At 44.7% G+C, this 20,746-nt stretch overlaps 1 protein-coding gene across 1 annotated transcript in view; it reads right to left on the bottom strand.

Moving 5' to 3' along the window:
• The window catches only part of PDSS2 (decaprenyl diphosphate synthase subunit 2), a 799,955-nt gene that overhangs the window by 25,394 nt on the left and 753,815 nt on the right, over positions 1-20,746 (bottom strand). The window contains exon 7 of the mRNA XM_078648421.1: positions 6,473-6,508. Coding sequence (XP_078504547.1) covers positions 6,473-6,508 — 36 coding nt within the window. The remainder of the gene's footprint in view (positions 1-6,472; positions 6,509-20,746) is intronic.

Here is a 20,746-nt window from a genome sequence, read left to right as displayed (position 1 = left end):
TAGGAGCGACTGTAAAAGCTGGTGTCGTATACTGAACAGGTAAGCTCACCGTCGACGGAGTCGTCGACGACGGGCTCTCCATCGATGGGCTCCTCGTCGATAAGCTCTCCGTCGACGGGCACTCCGTCAACTAAGAGCCCGTCGACGGAGAGCCCATCGACGAAGAGCCCGTTGGCAACGACTCCGTCGACGGTGAGCTTACCTGTTCAGTCTACGACACCAGCTTTTACAGTCGCTCCTACTCAGTCAACGCCTGTTTCATCTAGGTGTTTTCAGCTCAAAACCTTTCAGAGACAGGAGTATAGCAAGATTTCCCCGCTTACTCCTTCACATCTCCTAGAAAAATATGTGCAGGATGATGATGATTATGAGGACGAAGAGGATGAGGAAGCATTTGGGATAGCTCACCATCCTTCTGAGCTCCACATCAAGTGTCAAGATGATGATGATGATGAGGAAGATTACCAGGAAAAATATTATCAGGAGGACTTTATGGTTCCACACCATAGAGCTTATCATAGAGAGTCTCGCCAGAGTGAGATGAGCCACCTACCTCCTACTCTCATACAGGATCTGCAAACCATGCTGGCGGACTACTGACAGGGGTCATCATCAACGGGACGGTCATCGATGGAGTCGTCGACGGTGACATCGTCGACGGGGCAGTAGACAACTTAAGCTTCGTGGACGATAAAACCTTCGTTGATGGTAGAGGCTTCGTCGACAGTAGAGGCTTCGTCGACGGTACTGTCGTCAACGTGGACATCGACGGTGACTACGTCAATGAGGTCTTCGTAGACGATTCCTCAACGACGGTCTTCTTGGAAAGGATAGTAATTCTCGTCGACAGTATAGGAGAAGTTATAGACGTCATCAAGACAGTAGCCGTCGACGAAGAAGCAGAAGAAGCAACAGAAATCGTCGACAAAAGAGCCAAAATAACAGATTTAGGAAGGCTTTTACTCACAGTTTTTGTAGACGCCTTCTTAGACTCCTTGAGAGCAGAGGACGGAGGAGACAGCGCCGACCCAGAGGAAATAAAAGGAGACCTCTGTGAAGGGTCAAAAGTAGAGTGGGAAGATTTATGGTGTTTTCTTTCCTCACTCGAAGAGCTGTCCTGCGATCTAGCTCTCTTGCTAGAAGTTGAGGCTCTGTCATCCTCCTCAGCCGAAGAGGATTTGAGCCACAACAGCACTCTTGCCTCCCTATCCCTAAGAGTTTTAGTAGAGAAGGTACGGCAGATTATGCAATCCTTTGCCCCATGTTTAGGGTAGAGGCAGTAGATGCAGTCCTTATGTTGGTCATCAACATGGACCCTCTTCTTCTCACAGCTTCTGCAGGTCTTGAATAAGGCCTTCTTGTCAGACATCATGGAGTTGAAGTGAAGAAAAAACTGAGTGGCACTCAGGGACACTCCCTTCCACACGACGTGCGGTGAAAATCTGAGGAGAACTGGCTCTGCTGAGAGTGTTCTAGAGGGTGCTGATAGCTGATTGGATGGAGCTGACTTTTGGTTCTTTCATCATAATGAGGTAGATAGGCTACTAAGATTTAGGCCTCAGGCCTTTTTCTTTGGGCCTACTACTATTATTTACCTTTGGCACTACTTTTGTAATTTACCGTGGGACTCCCACCTCGGCGACAGGGAATAGTTTAGGCATGTGAATCTATGAAAGATACCCCAATACTGGATAACAGTTGAACCCGATTCTGCGACTCTGGTTAAAGACATTGAATGCGTGCAGAATACTTTTATGAGTTGCCAAATATGTATTTATAGAATGCCCTCTGGCTTGAATGGGTCTCAGTGGAAATTAAAACACAAAAGCATCTCATGATGAGTCTCAGCATACTGAGAGTCACATTCCATGTGATGAGCCCTTTTAAGTCCTATTGTTAGAGACCTTTGTTTTTTTTTAAAGTTTTCGAAGGTTCTGTTTATTCAGTTCACTGAACGGCTCACACATGCTCTTCCACTCATGTAGAACATTATTAAAGAGGAAGCCATATGCATTAACATAATGCAGACATAAGTGGTTACATTAACTTTTAGAGGAAAACTACATAATGTGTTATACAACTGGCAATGTGCCGACATAAATTAATGATGTTTGGGTTTTAAACCAAAACTGATCCAATTTTGTGCAACAATTCATGAAATACCCATAAACCTCCAGTTTTACGATTGTCTTTGAGGTATTCTATACACACTGTGGTATTGTACTTACAATGACCTCTGCCCAGAAATTACTGTGAAAATGTGGCATGCACAGTTGATACCTCTATACTGTGCTATAATGCAACCTAAAACGTATTGTTATTGCCAACCCTGCAGAAACATTAACAAAAGATAACACTGAAACTAAAATATCTGATTGGGAAGTTTTGTAAATTGCAACTCTTGCAAACCAAAAGATGTCCTGTCCTTAGCAAGATACTTAATGAATTAGGTGGTGGGAAAGAAAAAGGCCTTCATTTTTTGTGCTGACTCCAAAGTGATCAGAGTCAAGTCTAATGCATGCTCAAGTGAGTTCTGAATTTTGGGAACCAAGAAAGAAAGTAAACCATTTCCCATCAGCAACCAAGAAGGCTGAGATGGACAGGGCAATAGGGAGTGATCCAAACCTTCAGAAAAGTAGACTTACAGTCTCCTCATGCCAAATGGGCAAAAGCACAACGTTCTAAAGACAGTGTGTCTGATGATTAGACACTAGTGAAATATGTAAAGCCGGTTCAAAATCAAGTCAACGATTAAGACTAACACCAAACATTGCAGTGCTTCTTTAGATGTCACAGAGAAAGAAGCAGGTTCAAGTAGAGAGCACTTCTATAACATAGAGAATAAGACACAGCAGCAGAGATGGTAGCACTGCCAACATATGTCTGCCCATCAGGAGGTAAAAGTAAGAAGGATCACCTTTACAACTTTCAAGGTGAAAGAGCAAGTGGAGGCCACCAAACCAATATGAGTGTGTTGTCAAGTTTGAAGCTGAAATACCTAGCAGAAATACAAAGATGGGAGGGGCCCAAAGAGTAAAGTCAAAAGGATAAAAGCCAGTTGTAACGTAGTCCTCATGATCTAAGCCCTATTCAAAATCAGTTATTAGCTAACACAAAAAGTAGCAAGAACACTCAACCCTCTCCTTAATCAGAGTTGACGATGTGTGTTGTCAGCATAAGTGAACATATCGAAACAAGGAATGTAAGAAGGTAAAAACACACCTTAAACAAGATAGGATCAAAGATGGGGCCTACAGGTCACTGAAGGTCCAACAGCATAAAGAGGAAGTAAACGGAATAAGAGAGAAGGCCTCAGTCGCATCTGACAGAAATGAGATTCAGGCAAACACTCTGTCCTGGATTTTGATCAGGGCGAGTATGGAAATGGGACGGCCAATGGTTGAATGCTGCAGATTGTTTCATAAGGATCAGGGCAGCAACATCTCAACCTTACAGAATCTCAGCCCACAAGCATTCACGAGCCTAGGAATACTCTAGCGAGGCCGATTCCTGCACCATGACTACTTTTTCAAAACGTTTCACAATAATAGGAAGAAGGGAAATGGAGATGATGTTGGAAGGGACCTCAAGCACAACTTTTTTCTAAGAGTACAGACTATGACTTTTTAAAAACTCTAAGGCACAACCTCATACTAAGGGAGTATTTTGCAACAGAAAAAAGAAAAACAGTAGACACATCAGTGTTTAGAATCATAAGCATCAAAGGCGAAACAACAGGCCAGCACAAAACACAGAGATGAATAAGGTGAGAAATGCAGCTTCACAGAATCATCAGGCTTCAAATTGATGCAACCAGAGGAAAAAAGAAAGTAGAAACACCACCAACATGATGGCCGTGAGCGATCATAATTTCAGAGCTAATCGTTATCGCCTTACAAATAAATCAGACTACAAGGAAGTAAACAGAAAGCCTTAGAGGCAAGCAGACTGCTTTTAAGGCCCAGCCGACAGCCTGGCTACTTTGCAATGGATAATAATTAATTGAAGAGATTCATAGCTTGCATGGTATCAAAGGATTAATTGGGTAGTGAAGTAGGTACTGTTTTAGATGGATAAGATAAACAATCAATCAGGACGTGCTGTCTACACCACTTACTGGTCCTTATAAAAACATTTTGCAGCAAAGTGGAGTGCTCAGTCCTGAAACAAGAAGTACAAAGAGGGTTGTTAAATATCATGAGAACTATTTCTAAAGCGCGACAAATACTCAGTTGGGTTTCCAGGTGTTAGATAAGAGAGCTAGAAATAATTAGATCAGGCTGAAGAGCCACGTTTTCAAACCTCTACGGAAGCTCCAATAGTTGGGATTCCCTTCTCAGTGATAGGGATTCTGTCTTCAGAGATATCAACAGGTTATTCCACACTTCCGGAGACAGAACGATCTTATGCCTTTCCACGTACTTTTATTCTAAGTAACAAGATCATCTCAGAGCTTAAGGCTCTGTTTGGAACTTACACCCTATGTTTACGAGATACTAATAGGGACAATTTTGTAAATGGCTCTATAAGCCATTCAAGAAGGATCTCAAGACCTGACTCTTCGACTGAACCCCAGCGGCCAGACAGATCAGCAGCCCACCCACCAGCACCTTGAGACCCTCACGGATGAGAAGCCATGCTATACGAACCCGTGATTGATTGTTTAGAGCTATGCAAGCCATTTAGAACAAAATTCTCTGCTTTACAGGAAGCCGGTCCAGTTATTTTCAGGGCTGCTGACACGGAGTCAAACTTTCTTCAATTAGTGATCAGCTTGGTACCCCAACTCTGTACCTGTTGAAGTCCGGACAAACTGGGCAAGGATCTTTGGAAGACCCTGATATAGTGCATTATAGTTGTCCAGATGGCATAGATGACATAGAACAGAATTAAGGCCTGTACTACTAGAATATGTGCCTACTTGTGGAGAAATAGCAGAATCTTTCGTAACAGTCCAAGCTGGAGGAAATGGGCAATCGAAACTGCATTTACTTGCTTTTACAGATTTAGTTCTGGCTCAGTGATGACAATGACACCTAGGTATTTTCCCACAGTGGCTGATATGGGAGATTCCCCAGGCTCACTCACCCACCAGGTTGGAGAATTTATAAGTTCTAGCAGACCGAAACAACTGAGCTTGGTTTTATCTCTGTTGAATTTCAGAGCATGTTTGCATGCAGTCATGAAGACACTTGTATGCAACTGAATAGAAAAACTAAATTTCCTGATTAGGGAGGCCAACGGAGAGAGGCATAAACAGAGAAGTAACTTTAATAAATAACTGAAATATAAGTGAAAAAACGTTGACTCATCAAATAACGGCAGTAGAAAATGTGGCGGTAGGACGTGGGTGCAGTGGTGTGGAAAGCATTTAGAGCTGTAGGATAAAAGGAGAGAAACTGTTACAACAATAGAGTGAACGCGGCAATTTGTTGCGCTTCATGGGAGTCAAATGCCTCCTACAGAATAAGAAACATCCACATATTGTAAATGTCAATAAAAATGTTGAAAGGAAAAGTAAACTAAAATTCTCCAGTTGCTGGCAGGGTCTGGATCAAATGCACTACGGATTTGTTTTTCCCCACAAGTACAACTTCCAGTCCTCCCCAAGCACTTTCTTGAAGGGTGTTGGGGAATACTTCTCTGATCTTCTTATTTCTACACTACTTACATCCACACTAGCCTTTCAAAAACCAAATATCAGCCATAAAAACAAAGCTAAATAATTTCACTTGGCATTAAACTGTAGTGAAGGCAAGAATCATCTATGAACAAACAAGTAACAATTTCGGACAGAACTTGATTTGTTAAAAAAATAAAAGATTTCGCTCAGACCGCTAATTGAGAAACATGCTTTCGAAGGTAAAGAGAGTCTTTACATTAATCATTCCAAACAGACTAAATAAGACTGTACAACCTCGTAATCTGGTAATTATTCTACATATTTATTTTATGGATTTAGAGATAATTTTGAATTATTTTTCATGGGATTATTTATTTGTATAAAACTAGCAGGAGGAACTGGTGGTCACATACAGTGCTGCGGAATGTATACGGAGTAAATAAAAAAATAACATTTTTGGAGAAACACACATTACTGTATGTATCATCTCGTATTAGAAGAGGAACTATGGGTTAAAATCGACTTGTAAACACGTTTTTGCCTAAACGTGTTCAAAACCATCTGAAATTAACCAACAAAAATGTATTTAAAAAAAAAACCAATTAAGAGCAAATATTTGAGTCTGTATTTACATTATGATTGAAATATATTTTATTTCTGTGTATTAAAGTGAAGCATGTCAAATGTATGCATTTGTCATGGCATGTACAAGCGTCAACCATTAAACCCTAACCTTCCCAACACATCCACTCCCATGAAGACATGTATCGGTTATGGACCTACCAGAGAGCTCCATTTTGAAATAATGCATGAGAAAAAGTTTAATTTTGCAAACGTGACTTTATATACCTTAGTGAAGTCGGCCATGCTCCCTTTCAGCTTTGTCTGGAAAATAAAATCGAAGACAATTAGAAATTGTTTATAAAGAAATATAATCAATGCATATACATTCAAAAGAATGACTGTGACAAAAAGATGTTAAGCGTGCCCAAGTAGTGTCCACAATCTGGACACAATGTTCCATCAGCTTTGTGAATGACAGAAATTCCACAAATTTGCCTCTAAAACAAAATTAAAGCAACTAAATAAATCCTTAAATAAATAAAACTAAGCAAAACAAAAGCTACCTACCTGAAGCATTCAAGTATCTATTTTCTTTCTGCATTCATTTAAAATAAAACTCTGATCTAAAACAAATCTCTTCTCCAGCAGAGGAGACACATCTTAGCAATTCATATGCTCCCATTGCCTATTTTTAAGGTCTTGGCTACAAATAGCATTCGCTGCCTCACCAGCCTCATGTATTTTATTTTTTTAAGACCAACGGTCCCAAACTTTATTTAGTTTCACAGATAAGCCAGTAGTTATTCATACAGCGTCATAACAATGCATTATTGTCTCAAACGGCACTTAGCAAATAGTACATTGTGACATTGCGGTTGTACATGAGTGAAAATAAACATTAGCTGATGGAAGTGCATTAGTCCATAAGTGACGGTACCAGGAAATGTCTCATGATGCATCGCTCGCAGGTCATAGCGCTGCAGAAGGACCAGCATGGTCACGAGAGCCAACAGTCATTGTTCGGAGTCGAGTTCCCTGACCAGTGCGGTAGCGGGCAGAGGCGGTGTCATACCCTCTGCTGTCGTATGGGTCGCTGGGTGTCTGTTCCCTGACCACGGACGCATCCAGCCTGCTTCATGCGAGACGTGAACAGGGAGGGGGGACCCAGCAGTATCATGAGTACAGTATGAACAGCCTCTGTGTCAACCAAAAGATATAACGGGGGAGCATAATACAAGGGGAGGGGAGAAACATTTCAATAACTGTTGGACTTGCATTTACGTGGGTGGTAGTGTATGTAAAACTCTAGCTGTGTGTGGTGCATCCTGTGTGGGTCGCGCGGGGGCGGGGACAAATGGAGAGGCGGTGTCGCTGCGGCCGTAGGGCGAGGGGGGGAGGGGGCGAAAGGCGGGGGGGGGGGCGAAAGGCAGGGAGGGGGAGGGGGGAGCGGCAGGGGACATCTCTGTCGTGCGAGGTCTCAGGAGCCGGGGGGGGGGGGCGGCGAAGCCCGTGCCAGGTGTGGGTAGCTAGTGATTGGGCCCCTTCTATTCCGTGTCGGGACGGCACTCAATGCCGGCCTGGGCGCACGCTCGGTGATAAGCGATTAGGGTAGCATCCCAGTCTTGGGCTATCGGGTATTTCCGTAGGCCAGCGGTTTCCTCCCTGTGTAGAGACACACTCTCCGCGCAAGCCCAGTTGCCAAGAGAGCGGCGCCAGTCCGCAGGGCGCGGCGGGGCAGCGCCTTTCCATTGTCTGGTGATAAGGCGTTTGGCCGTAATGAGGCCCAAGTCCCAAAAACGCTCCCGTAGTTTAGTCTGCTTGGTTCTCTTGTAGAGTCCCAATAGGCATGCTTCCCACGTCTTGGGGAGGGTGACACCCGTCGCTGCCGTCAGCATGTCCGTGACCGCCGACCAGTACGGGGTGAGATGAGCGCAGCTCCAGAGTGCATGTAGGAAGTCGGAGTCCAGGAGGCCACATCTGGGACACGCCGATGTAGTGAGTCCAAAGTAGCGATTCAGCTTATCCGGAGATAGATATGCGCGGTGGATGATGTAATATTGGATAATTTTAAATCGCGCATTGCAGGGGACAACTCTGGCGCCTGCTAATATAGCGGCCCACTGTTTGTCCGTCCAGTCCGTGCCTCGGTCGTTCGCCCATTTGTCCCTCAGTCTCCGAGAGGAAAATTGAGTATGACTGTGTAGGGCTTGTGCAAGCCAATGCACAATGTGGGACCCGTCGCCCATCACATGTAAGTACTGGACGAGCAAGTGAGTGGGTGGCTCATGGCTAAGATCACCCCATGCCTTCGTCAACTCATGCAGGAGCCTGGCGTGTGCCAGGAATTGACCCACTGGCAGCTCTGTGTCCGCGGCCAAGGCCTCGAAGGGCAGTAGCTCTCCGTCGCTATACAGGCCGCTCAGGTCGTCCAAGCCTGCCGTAGTCCAGCTGCGCAGCTCGGCTGAGGACAACGTGTCAGCGCCCAAGGGCGTCCCCAGCAGAGGTAGGTTCGGAGCATAGGGCACCGTACGTTTGGTGAGCTTGAGGCTCCGTGCGAAGCACCGTTTTGCTACCGCCACATGCACCTGCGTGGGGGGTCGGCCCTGTGTTAGGGGGTGGAAGAGCGTTATTACCTGTACGGGAGATAGGATGGTGTCGGTGGTGGCCGTGTCCATCAGATTCTTACCGCTCAGCCAGTAGGCGACCCATTGCAGCTGTGCTGCTAAGTAATAGAGCTCCTGATCGGGAACCGCTAAGCCTCCGGCATCTGTGGCTGCGTATAGGGTCTTCAGTGCCACCCGGGGTCTCCCCTTATTCCAAATGAGGCGTCTGGTGAGGGTTTCCAATCCCTTAAATATGCTCGCCGGCACATACACTGGCAGGTTAGTATAATAATAGAGGAGCCGGGGAAGCATTATCATCTTGGTTAGAGCCACTCTTGCCGGCACATTCAGTGGGAGGGAGTTCCAAAACGTGACCTGGGCCGTAAGCGAGGATATCGCTCTCACTAGGTTTCCCTCCAGGAGATCCACTGGGTCCCGATAAATTAAGATCCCTAGGTACCGGAATACCGTCGGGTGCCATCGGAGCGTCTCACCCATCATGCGCACAACACACTGTGGCATCTCGCCATCGAATGCATAGGCTCCCGACTTGGCCCAGTTAACGTGGAGCCCTGACATGTCTCCAAATGTCCGAAAGATGTCCGTGATCGCCGTTGGGATGCTCGTGAGGTCCCTAACATATAGCAATAAATCGTCGGCATACAGAGACACCGAGTGGGTGCCATCCGCCAGTGGGATGCCCCAGGCGATTCCGGAGACACGGAGCATTTCCGCCAGTGGTTCCATCGCCAAGGCGAATAATATAGGGGAGAGAGGGCAGCCCTGTCTGGTACCTCTCCCGATGCGGATCCTGTCGGAGAACAACCGTCCAGTCCGGACCCGGACCTCGGGTGCTCGATAGAGGAGTTCCACCATCTGGACGTAGGCGTCGCCCAGCTCGTACTTCTCGAGAACTCGGAGGAGATATGGCCACTCCACCGAGTCGAACTCTTTTTCCAGATCAAGCACGATGCATCCCGAGCGTGGCCAGGTCGGGATTGCATATCGCTGGACTCTGAAAAAGCGGCGTAGATTGTAGGACGTGCTCCGGGTGGGTACGAAGCCATTCTGATCAGAGTGCACCAGAGCGGGGATCAGTGGTGCAAGCCTCCGAGCCAGAGCCGCTGCAAGTATTTTATAATCGGTGTTGAGGAGCGCTAACGGCCTGTGTGAGCCGAGTTCGTTCGCTTCTCTACCCGGTTTCAGCAGGGAGACCACGTTAGCTGCATTTAGGGACGCCGGGAGTTCAGCATCCTCCGACGCCGCCTGATACATTTTCAGCAGTTCCGGTATCAACACCAGCGAGTAGGCTTTATAGAATTCCGCCGGGAGTCCGTCAGGGCCCGGCGCCTTGCAATTGGAGAGGGAGAAAATCACCTCCCGCAGCTCCTCGCCGGTGAGTGCGGCACCCAGCTCTGCTTGTTGGGCAGCGGTGGCAGTCGGGAGCTGTAGTGTCGCTAGGTAGTCTGTGATCTCCACCACTGTGGCCCGCAGCCGTGTGCTGTACAAGGATTTGTAATGCGATGTAAACGCTTCATGGATCTGCGTCTGGGTGTAAACCTCAACGCCCTGGGCAGCACGGATTGATAGGACCGATGCGGATTGTGTGTCTTGCCGCACCAACCACGACAGTAATCTGCCGGGCTTGTCACCTGCGCTGTGGGTGCGCGCGGAGTGTGCTGCGAAGTTAATGTTCTTTAGGCGCTCCATCAATACAGCGTGGTCTGCCCTAGCCGAGACCAGGCGGGAATCATCTCCTCCCGTTGCCTCCCGTTCCCTATCTAACAGTTCTCACCAGCCTCATGTAATAGAAAAATCATAATTAAAAATGTGCACATATACACATACATTCATAAAACAAAGATGCTTTCAGTCAGCCCTTTTTTATCCATGATCTCTCCAGCTCTCATTCACATTTTGCTTCCGCCCACCATAGCATATAGAATGAGAAATGGTTGACCCACTTCAGCCATTGGCTCTCTTGCACCGTTAGAGACTTCTTTGCTTGATCACAAGCGCACATCCACATAAAAAACAATACAATTGTAGTGCCAAGGGCCGCTTCAGAGCCAGTATATCCTTTACAAATGCTATTCTCTTTCCATTTCTTTTTCTATTCTTTATACTTTTTTATACTCTCGAGTAATCTTTGTCTATATAACTTTGTCTTGAGGTTACAGTAATTCAAAGCCAATAATATCCTTTTTTACACCAATGAGACTCTTATTTCCTATGATGTGCAATAAAACAAAAAAGGGTTCCTATACCAGTTCTAAGTAGGACTGCATACAAGGATGCACTTCTATGGTTCTAATAAAATTATATGCAGCAGCTAACTTTTTTTTTACTTGAATTTTTTTACTGCATGCATATGGCCATCTCATTAGCTTGCCAAGGCCATACCTGCTAGATTTAGCAGTGCTTGTTTCGTTGTAGGAAAGTGAGACGGTCTTGAATAATTGCTGCGGGCTCATCATAATGAAAACTCCCACTTTACCTGCTAGGTGGTGGAAGTGCTTTGCAACTATTTTGAAATATATATTTATTCTGACTCTCTTTGATCTTTCAGTCCATAAAAAACGTATTTCCAAGCATGATGTAGGAGTGACAATCAATGGAAACATTCAAACTTTTAGTGGGGAATGTTTCCTTAATATTAGAATTAGGCAGCTTAATGGGACGGCAATATTGTACACTAAAACATAGCTAGCCAGTATGAAGTCTTCACATCTATATTATTCCAATGTCCCCCCCCCCCCAAAAAAATGTGGAGTGATTTCTTCCCTAAAAATAATTTATACTCAGTTCAATTCACATTGTTTTGGTAAGGATATTAGTTAATGCATTTCAAAGATTTAAGCACCAATCTCTTGGAACACATCTCAATTGCTTAGTGCTCTACTCTCCTGGACACTGTTCCACTACGGTTTCCATCTCCCTAATCCCATTACATTCACTCACTTGAATTAGCCCATGTGCAAGCCTCATCCACTTGCTGTCCCAGCATCACTAATCGTCCGATCTGGCACTGAGAGTACTCTTCTAGTGACACCTATATCTTCAGTTGCATTTTCACCAGAAAGGCACCATCTTGCCACATCTCGCACCAGAGTTGATTCTTAGAGACCCAAGGCCAGGCTTCTATTGGCCAACATCTAGATAAGCAGAAACCTGGCTTTTGAGCTGACTACCACTTATAGAAGACAGCCTACATTAGCCCCTTCACTTTCTCCTAGCCACCCAGATTTGCAGTGGCTCCATCACACCCGTTGCGGCATTTAACATATACTTTTCTTTCAAGAAAGGCCGCATTCCTCCTCTAGAGTGGCCCTGGTCTGAAAACCTCTTCAGTGCTTGTCTTTGTGGCTGCAGCATTTCTATGATCCGCCAGTTTAGCTCCCACTTTGATCCATTACCCTCTCTGTACATTACCTGGAAGCCTTTACACTGCAAAGTGAAGATGCTTAGCCTCTCAACCTTCTATGACTCATCGGATAAATTGGTGCCGTAATTCCACAACCCACAAGCAGATCTTTACCTCACTTTATCAGGAATACTGGTGTATCGCCCCCCCCTCCCCAGGACCTTCATCCCAGTTTACTCTGGAACTGCCAGACATAGTGACAGAACAAAATTTGCAGAAGGTTAATTTCACTGTGCTGTGCGACTTAAACCTACATTTGGAAGACATTAGTTGTGAAAATCCAAATAATTTAATACAAGACCTTCCCGCCATTCTAGTTCACACAACAAGTTACACTCACTACGCACAAAAAAGGTCACCTTTTCTACCTCATCTTCTCGAATACTCTCAATCTGAGATCTGAAACCCCTCTCCCACTATGTTAGTCGGATGATTATTTGGTTCCATTCCATTTGATAGGGTATGAAATAAAACTATTCATAACCAGCAGCCACGTTTTAGTCGGAGCTGGTCAAAACTTGATGCAGCTAGTTGAGAATCCTCCCTTCACAGTTCCATCCCCATTATAAAGCAAGAAATAGCAGAAATGTCCTCTACATTCGGGGAGAGAATAGCAAATTCTCTAGATAAACAAATCCCCAAGAAACTGCAGAAAAGCAGTCGCTCACAGGCTTACGCCCCATGGTTCAATTCCAATCTGATAATCCTAAACAAGGAATGTAAAAGATTGGCAAGAAAGTGCAGAAAGCAATATGATGCAGCTAACAAACTAATCTATAAGGATACAGAGAAGAAATATCATTATGCTATCACAAAAGCTCAAACCTTCTTCCTTAGTACTAAGATTGACAACCCCTCCAACTCCTCAAAGGAGCTTTTCAAAATTCTCAATTATTTATGAAACCATCCACAACCAATTGAGTTCTATAGCTTTGAAGGCTCAATGTAACATATTAACAAATTACTTCCTGGAGGAAGTCAATGATATCTGCGCCTCCCTGCCTGCCTAAGGAATGGATCCAAATACAGCTGCCAGAAAAATATACCTACAGAGGATGGCTAAGGAGAACTTGTCGGCTTTCCCGGAAGTCTGAATTTAAGCGATTGAAGGTATTCTTACTTCAATTAAATCAGGATCCCTGTTGGACCTAGCCCCCCCCCAACATTCTCATAAAAAAGGAAATGCCATTTTTCATATTCTAGCAAACATGCTCAGCCGCTCTCTTGAGAGCAGCGTGGTGCCACTGCCTCACAAGCAGAAAACTATAGCCCTATTTCTTTGCTTCCGGGTGTCAGTAAACGTATTGAGAAATTTGTTAATAAAAATCTGTCCTCACTTTTGGGGGGGGGGGGGTCAGGAAATCATGCTTCCAGGCTGGAAATAGTACAGAAACAGCTTTGTTAGCTGTTACCGAGGAGGTAAAAAAGAATTCTGGATCATAGCGGCTTTGCCGCAGTTATACTACTGGGTAAGCACCACTTTTCACATAGTGTCCCGCCCAATATTAATAAATTGCTTGGAAGAAGTTGGCATTATGGGAACCGCTCTTAAATAGTTTGCCTCATTTCTAAATAACAACAAATTCCAAGTCTGCAAGAAACTTCTGCTCAGACTTACAAGTATTAGAATACGGAGTGCCACAGGGCACTTTATTGAGCCCCACACTGTTTACTGACTGCGTTCGCTGGATGGCAGATATTATAAATGGGCACGCTTTCTCAATGTTTTCAGACGCGTATAATACACAAATCATCATCTTAATAACCCCGAACACAGCAGCATTCTCTAAGCAACTAAAAACCTATTTAAAGGAAGTTACTGACTGGATGACGAGTAGCAGTCTGAAACTAAATGGGGATAAAACAGAGGTACTGGTAGCCTGTAATAACCCCACTAATTGGATAGAACTATGCAGGCCGACTGCCTAGGAGACCTTCTGCCCGAAAAGCAGAAATAAGAAGCCTTGGATTCTGGATCAATAGTGATGAAACTATCCGCCAGCTGCTTTGCCTGCTCAGGATTCTTAGGGGTCTAGTAGGATGGGGGGGCAGACTTTTGTCCGCCCGCCACCCTAGCGGTGCTGGGACCGGCCGGCAGTGGTGCGGCGGTCCTGCACCGGCAATTAGGATGCCACCGCCATGGTGGCATCCCCCATGCATAACATTGTGGAGGGCAGTGCTCACAGCACCGCCCGCCACAATTCTGTGGATGCACTGTGTGCATTTGCAGGCACAACGGGGCAGGCACCGCGCAGTGTCTGCAACGTTGTGCATGCAAATGCTGGGGGGTACCATAGGTAACCCCATGTGCCCCCCCAATCCCCAACATCCTGGGGGCCCGCTACGGGCCCCCAACCCAGGAATCTGCATGCCTTTCCATGGCTGCGTCTCGCTGGCATCCTAATATGGTTGGCAGTGTCTAGCAGACACCGCCACCATAGGCAATCCTTTTCCGCCCATCCGCCACGGTTCCCCCGCCATCATAATATGGCGGGGGGGAATGGGAGGCGGGCGGGGGATGGTGTAGCGCGGATCGCCACCGCCCGCATAGACCCCTTAGTAAGGTTCTGAGTTGGTTACCCTCTGCCACCCACCGAACGGTACTCCAGGGACTTGTGCTCTCCCACCTGGCCTATGGGAACTCGCTATACTTGGGAAGTTCTCTTTTGTGGTTAAAAGACTCCAAGTGACCCAAAATGCTGCAGCACCCATCCTGCTAAAAATCTTAAAACACCATTCTGCTACTTCCACTCTGGCGTATCTTCACTGGCTGTCGGTATCCGAAAGAATACAATTTAATCGGGCAATTCACAACAAAGGTCACACCGGCTACAGCGGCTGTTCAGCTTCTACAGCCCCAAAAGACCTTCACGATCTGCTGACCAGAGGCTTTTCACAAAGCCTATGGTCCAGAAAGCAAGGAGTGCTGGGAGTTCGTTCAACTACCTGGCATCCAAACCTTGGAACACGCTGCCAGTACCACTAAGAAGGATCAAGGAAGAACTCTTAGACCACATCTGAAAACGTACCTATTTGAGTAGTAAGCCTCTTATTAAGGGGGACTATGTGACGAACATACCATTTAACGCTGGGAGGTGCACTGGGTAGCCATGCTCTTTAGAAATGCCTAGTATAGTATATTTGAGATAAATGGTGCTATTCCAAGCATGCTTTTTTTGCACACCACTCACTTTTGGCAATGAAATCATCTCTTGAAAGTGGAAACGTAACCGTAGCATTCAGTTAAATGTTAAAGGACTCAGGGAAGCACTTGCAGGTTGTTCGTGTTCACCTATGAACTACGATCACACCTTACAAATCTTCTAGTGTAAAGTATATTGCCACACCCAATAGTCAAAATGTGGTTGTTTTGCAAGCATGTTTTTAACAGTACTATGTGGTTGACCCTAGTAACAACATCAGGAACCAGAAGTAACAGCAAATGCCAGGCTGCCACAGTTTTCTGAAACTCATCCATGCAGAATCTGAGGGACACTCCTGCATCAGAGGTGACATTTCACAGTGACACCCGAATCAAAAACTCACAATGACAACAGCTGCGCCAGGATCTTACAGGATCTTACAGACCACCTACTACTTGGGATCCCCCTCCTGCTATCTTTTAGACTCCACAAACACTATGGACTTAACCCACGACCTAGGCTGCAGCTTTTCTTAGCATTAGTGCCCCATGGAGGTGCTTGCTCAATTAGAAAGGGACTGCTGCATGGTACGGCAGCAAGCGGCACTGGGCCAGATCCTTGTTCCAGACATTATTGCCGCAGGTGAAAATCCTGATGTCACCTATTGGTTGTTTGAGTGCCCATTAAAATGCTGCAGGACACAGGCTTGCATAGCTAGAAGGGGATAATTGAGAAGAGGATTGAGTAGAGCTAAATGCTCATTAATTTACAGTGTAAGCTGCTGTAGCTTTTTATGTCAGTAACCTTTGCTTCCAGTCCTTAATCTTTGCTCTGCAGAAGCTATACATACTGAGTGATTTAGGAAGCACTGATAGAGTGAAAACAGCAGTAGACAAAGGGAGTCTGTCCACTTTGAGCTGCAAAATGATTTTTTGATTACTTGGATCAACGCTGCAACATTGATAGCGCTAGTAGTGTTTCCAATAATGACCTTAAGTTTATAAACGGTATACTTATCTACCACATGCATCGTAATATTTGTAGTAAGTTAGATCATGAGAAACAGTGAGTAGTGAGAAAGTGGCACAGCAGCAAAGGAACACATTTCCAAAACACATATTCTAAATTCTTCAATTAAATTTAAATGGAACCATCACAATTAAATAACCAAGTTGAGAAGTATGATTCACCCAGGTCACAATTCACAGATCAGTTTGTGCACCTAGGGGGAACGTTTGTGCAAAGTAAGTGTCTATCTGCTGACACAGATGCCTGGTTCTGATTCACAGAATCCGTCTCACCAGAGACTTACACCACAAGGTGGAACTTATGATGTGCAAAATCTCCACAAATGGTGCATTTTCAGTTGATGTAAATTTGTAGCGTACAGTGGCAAACAGGTTGTTCGCAGGCGAGGAGCAGGCCAGTGATCAATTAGAAGACACTGAAAATTCACAAACTTTTTACTTTGGAGGCATTCAATCAATCAATCAATCATAAATCTTTATTCGAATTCCAAGAATTCATAAAAGCACAATCAACAAATTTACAATATTATTATAAAATCCTTATAAAAATATTAGACAGTTCATTTCATACACCACAATAAACATCAAACAGTTTAGCGAGGTTTCCATACAGAGTTTAAAAGGTCACGGATTGTTCATCATCTTACGGGCTCGGTGGCGATTCTCAAGAAAGTGCAAGTGCGAAAGACTATTTCTTCATTTTCTAAAGAAAGCATCATCAGGTAAGATTCTTCCAAAGAAACAGATCTATGTTTTTTTTAAATGGGGTTAAAAGCCATTTCACATATTTTAAATAATATTTACAAAACAAGAAAAAATGCAAATCAGTTTGTGCGCTCACTCCATCACAGGGACATGATGTATTTATGAGGTTTGGCCGATAGCTAAGAGGGAAACATAACAAAAATTTTACAGTTCCTGCTCGCAACCGAAATAAGAGGCTCCTTTCCCAGTTAGTCATTGGCAAAGTAAGATATATTGGTAAGGGATACCTATACAATTCTTTGCACATATAACTAAGAACAGAGGATTTCTTACATTCCGTACTGATCCTTTCTGAATTGTAAAGTGTATAAAGTGCGTTTTTCAGCCCATTCTTGTGAAGTGAATCGGCTCTGCTTGGGTCTAGAAAGAGACTGCCTTTATCAATGCTACATAGACTCTGATAGACCCCCGAGAGCCAGGGAATGTCCATTCCTCTCTCACATTTAAGGCAATCACTTATAATTTCTTGCGTTAAGGATGCAGATTTGTTCCTCCAAACTGAGACAAACTGAGAGACAAAATAGAGCAGGGCGAGCACTAATAAAATCGCAGATAAAATTTAGGTTAAGTTCCCTATCGCAACTGTACTGGGAGGTAGAGATTGGAACACCCAGCAGCTTTCTACAAAACCGATTTTCTTCCTGCTGGATGCAGTGACTCTTCACCAACCCCCATATCTCAGCCCCATACGTGGCTACTGGAAACGCATTGCATTTAAAAAAAAATTAAAATAGCCGGAATAGCACCTGTTTTCTTCGGGCGGGGGAGACTTAAAATAGAATTGATGGCCTTTGAGAACTTGCTTGTGGAGTGGGCCAAGTGCCCAGTCCACGAGCCGTTCGCAGCAAAGACCATCCCTAGATAGGGGAAAGTGCCAGTGGAGATTAGTCTATCGTTCCCTACCAATATAGAGTTAAGCTGGCGTTTCCCTGGTCCACTTGACAGTGGCAAACTGGGTGTTCCCAGGTGAGGAGCAGGCCAGTGATCAATAAGAAGACACTGAACATTCAGGAACTCTTTACTTTGGAGGCATTCATAAATCATCCCTATGGCTGCACACTAAAAGGGCTCACGTATGTTTGGTACCCAATATGTCTGGAGTGAATGTGGAGATTTCACCGCTTTGAAGAACACGTTTCAGGAGGAAAAACACTGGATATACACCTTAAATCTTATTTTAAGCAGATTATCTTCCACTGCAAAATGTGCCACCTTAGGGCTATGTGTTTGCATGGAAATCTATAATTGGTATACATTTTTGTGGGAAGGCACTTGTTTTTTTGTGTTCCAAGAAAAGACCGACTAAATAAAAATAGTTGGTGTAAGACTTCAAATAATAAAGACACGTGTTTATTTGTGAACGGGTCAGAAAATGGTGCACTTGTGGTTTACATGGAGTGTGCTCTGTAAACTGAATGTGTGGTTTCGGTAGATGCAGGTACTGAGAAGAAGTTGTTGAGGTGCATTGCCCTGGATCACCCAGTTTGATAAGTGGTAAAGGCAGGATGAAGTGTTGTGTTGTGGTGTCACAGTTAGGAATTGATATAACAAATGGATATGCTTAGCATTCACAAACTTAGCTCGAAAGTCATGCCTCTCTAATGCTTTAAAGAAAGTACAAAAAAGTAGCAGATCAATCCCTTTTTGATATACCACTTCATAGTGAGGATAACCACAAAAAACTAGCGAACATTTAGTACATCAACAATCAGTATCCATAATCATAAATAATTTACATTATCAGCCCAAATACAGAGTATAAGGTTTAAATGCAGAGGCCGCGACCTTCCTAGTTCAGGCTCTCCCACTCCTTTGAGTACACAATTTTTAGTTTCGTTTTTTTCCCATGGGCCAAGGTTTACTCTATCACAATCTAATCTGAACCTAAGGAAACATGCTTTGCCCCTTTCAATGACCCAGTTATAGGCCTACAGCATAGTAATGCATTGATCTTAGTTGCTATCAATTACGAAGCCGATTTATACCCCTCCACATTCACAAGAACTCACCCTTCCACGCTCTGCTTTTCTCTGGCGCTGGGTGGCCTAAAAACCACTCTTAAACAAGCAGATTGCTTATTCCGTAAAACCTACAACATCCTGTACTTAAAACGAAATACTATGCCTTGATGGAAGACTACAAGACGGCCATACACAACGCTTGTGGCTCTGGATACCGTGAATAGATCTGCATGCCCCCAAACACAATTTAAAAATCTTTTACATTGCTCAAAAACTTGGTTACCCTGGGTGTAACAAGAAACTGGTGCCCCTCTTTGTCCTATGTGAAGATTTGTATGTCTTGTTTCGTAACCTAATTGAAGTCATTAGGAACTCCTTTCCTACCAGTTGCTCTCCTCTAAACAGCTTCTTCTCTATTTCAGTGTCCGAAGTCACCAACAGTTTGCACACTAGTATGTTGCATTCTCCTTTAGACCATTGCTAACAGTACTAGATGCCTCTATGTAACCAAGGGCACTACATCCCAGTCCTGGGCTTTATTTTTATAAATCATTGTTTTTTTCGGCTCAGTTGAAATTAACAAAGGTAACAATACCCGGAATACTAGGTTGTTTAAGGAAATCCCAGGGCTGGAAAATTGTGTCTCTGATGATGTGAAGTCATCTGGTAGCTTTTGGCCCCCTGCCATGGTGCCCCCGTACTTTGTGTCCGAGCGCCCCTAGTGGAATCATGGGCAGGAGACATCCCCCCGCTTCTCCATGGCCCTGGAAGTAGTTTGAGGTCAGTGGCATTATCAACGGGCGCGGGACTACTCGCAGAGGGATTAAAGGGGCCGAGCAGGACTGGACACCCTCTTTCGTCCCTTCCAGGGCAGCGCCCGCGGAACTTTCGACAAAAGTTTTTCAACACTCCTATTCAGTCTCAGTCTCTTAGTTCTGCACTGGTTCTGCCTTACCTTAAGCAAGAAATTATAAACTGACAATGGGATCTTTCTTGTACTTTTCAGATTTTGTTGAGATGTATTGAGATTTTGATGTTTGACAGAAACTTCCTCAGTTCAATCAGGTGCAAAACCGCATCTCCACCATGGTGAAAGAGGTCAGCTCAGAGTCCCAACATTCATCCTTAACGTAATTCTGCATTTCTTCTGAATGGCACCATCTGCCCTTTCCATTATCTCTTGTTTGTAAAGTCACTTCCCATATGACATATTTATGTGCATATGGACTTGGAGGGAGGATTCGTGCAGAAAGCCGGTCTGCACATTGAACACTGGGGGAAGGAAAGGAGATGTGTTGAGGTAGCCCTGTATTTGACGTGCCTTTGTGTAGCACCTCTGGAGTGATGGGGGAATTGACAACTGCCAGGCCTTGTAGTCAATTGGGGGAGATCAGGGCCAGTGTTCAGATGTTACAAGGTTGAGGCACACTGACAGCAATTTGTCTTTGGGCCGAAATGAGGAAGTGCTTATTGTAGCATAGGACAGTAAGGACAGTAGAACAGCAAAATAACAGTACACTCTCAGAAGGCATGGGGATGTTTCGAAGCAGGTACAAATATGGGGATGGATTGGCCCACGGGCGAAAGTACAGGATACTGATTGGCGAGGATACAGAGTTGGCAATGGTATTTTAA

This window comes from Lissotriton helveticus, chromosome 6 (assembly GCF_964261635.1).
Source record: "Lissotriton helveticus chromosome 6, aLisHel1.1, whole genome shotgun sequence".
Taxonomy (NCBI): domain Eukaryota; kingdom Metazoa; phylum Chordata; class Amphibia; order Caudata; family Salamandridae; genus Lissotriton; species Lissotriton helveticus.
This window is presented reverse-complemented; position numbering and strand designations above follow the sequence as displayed.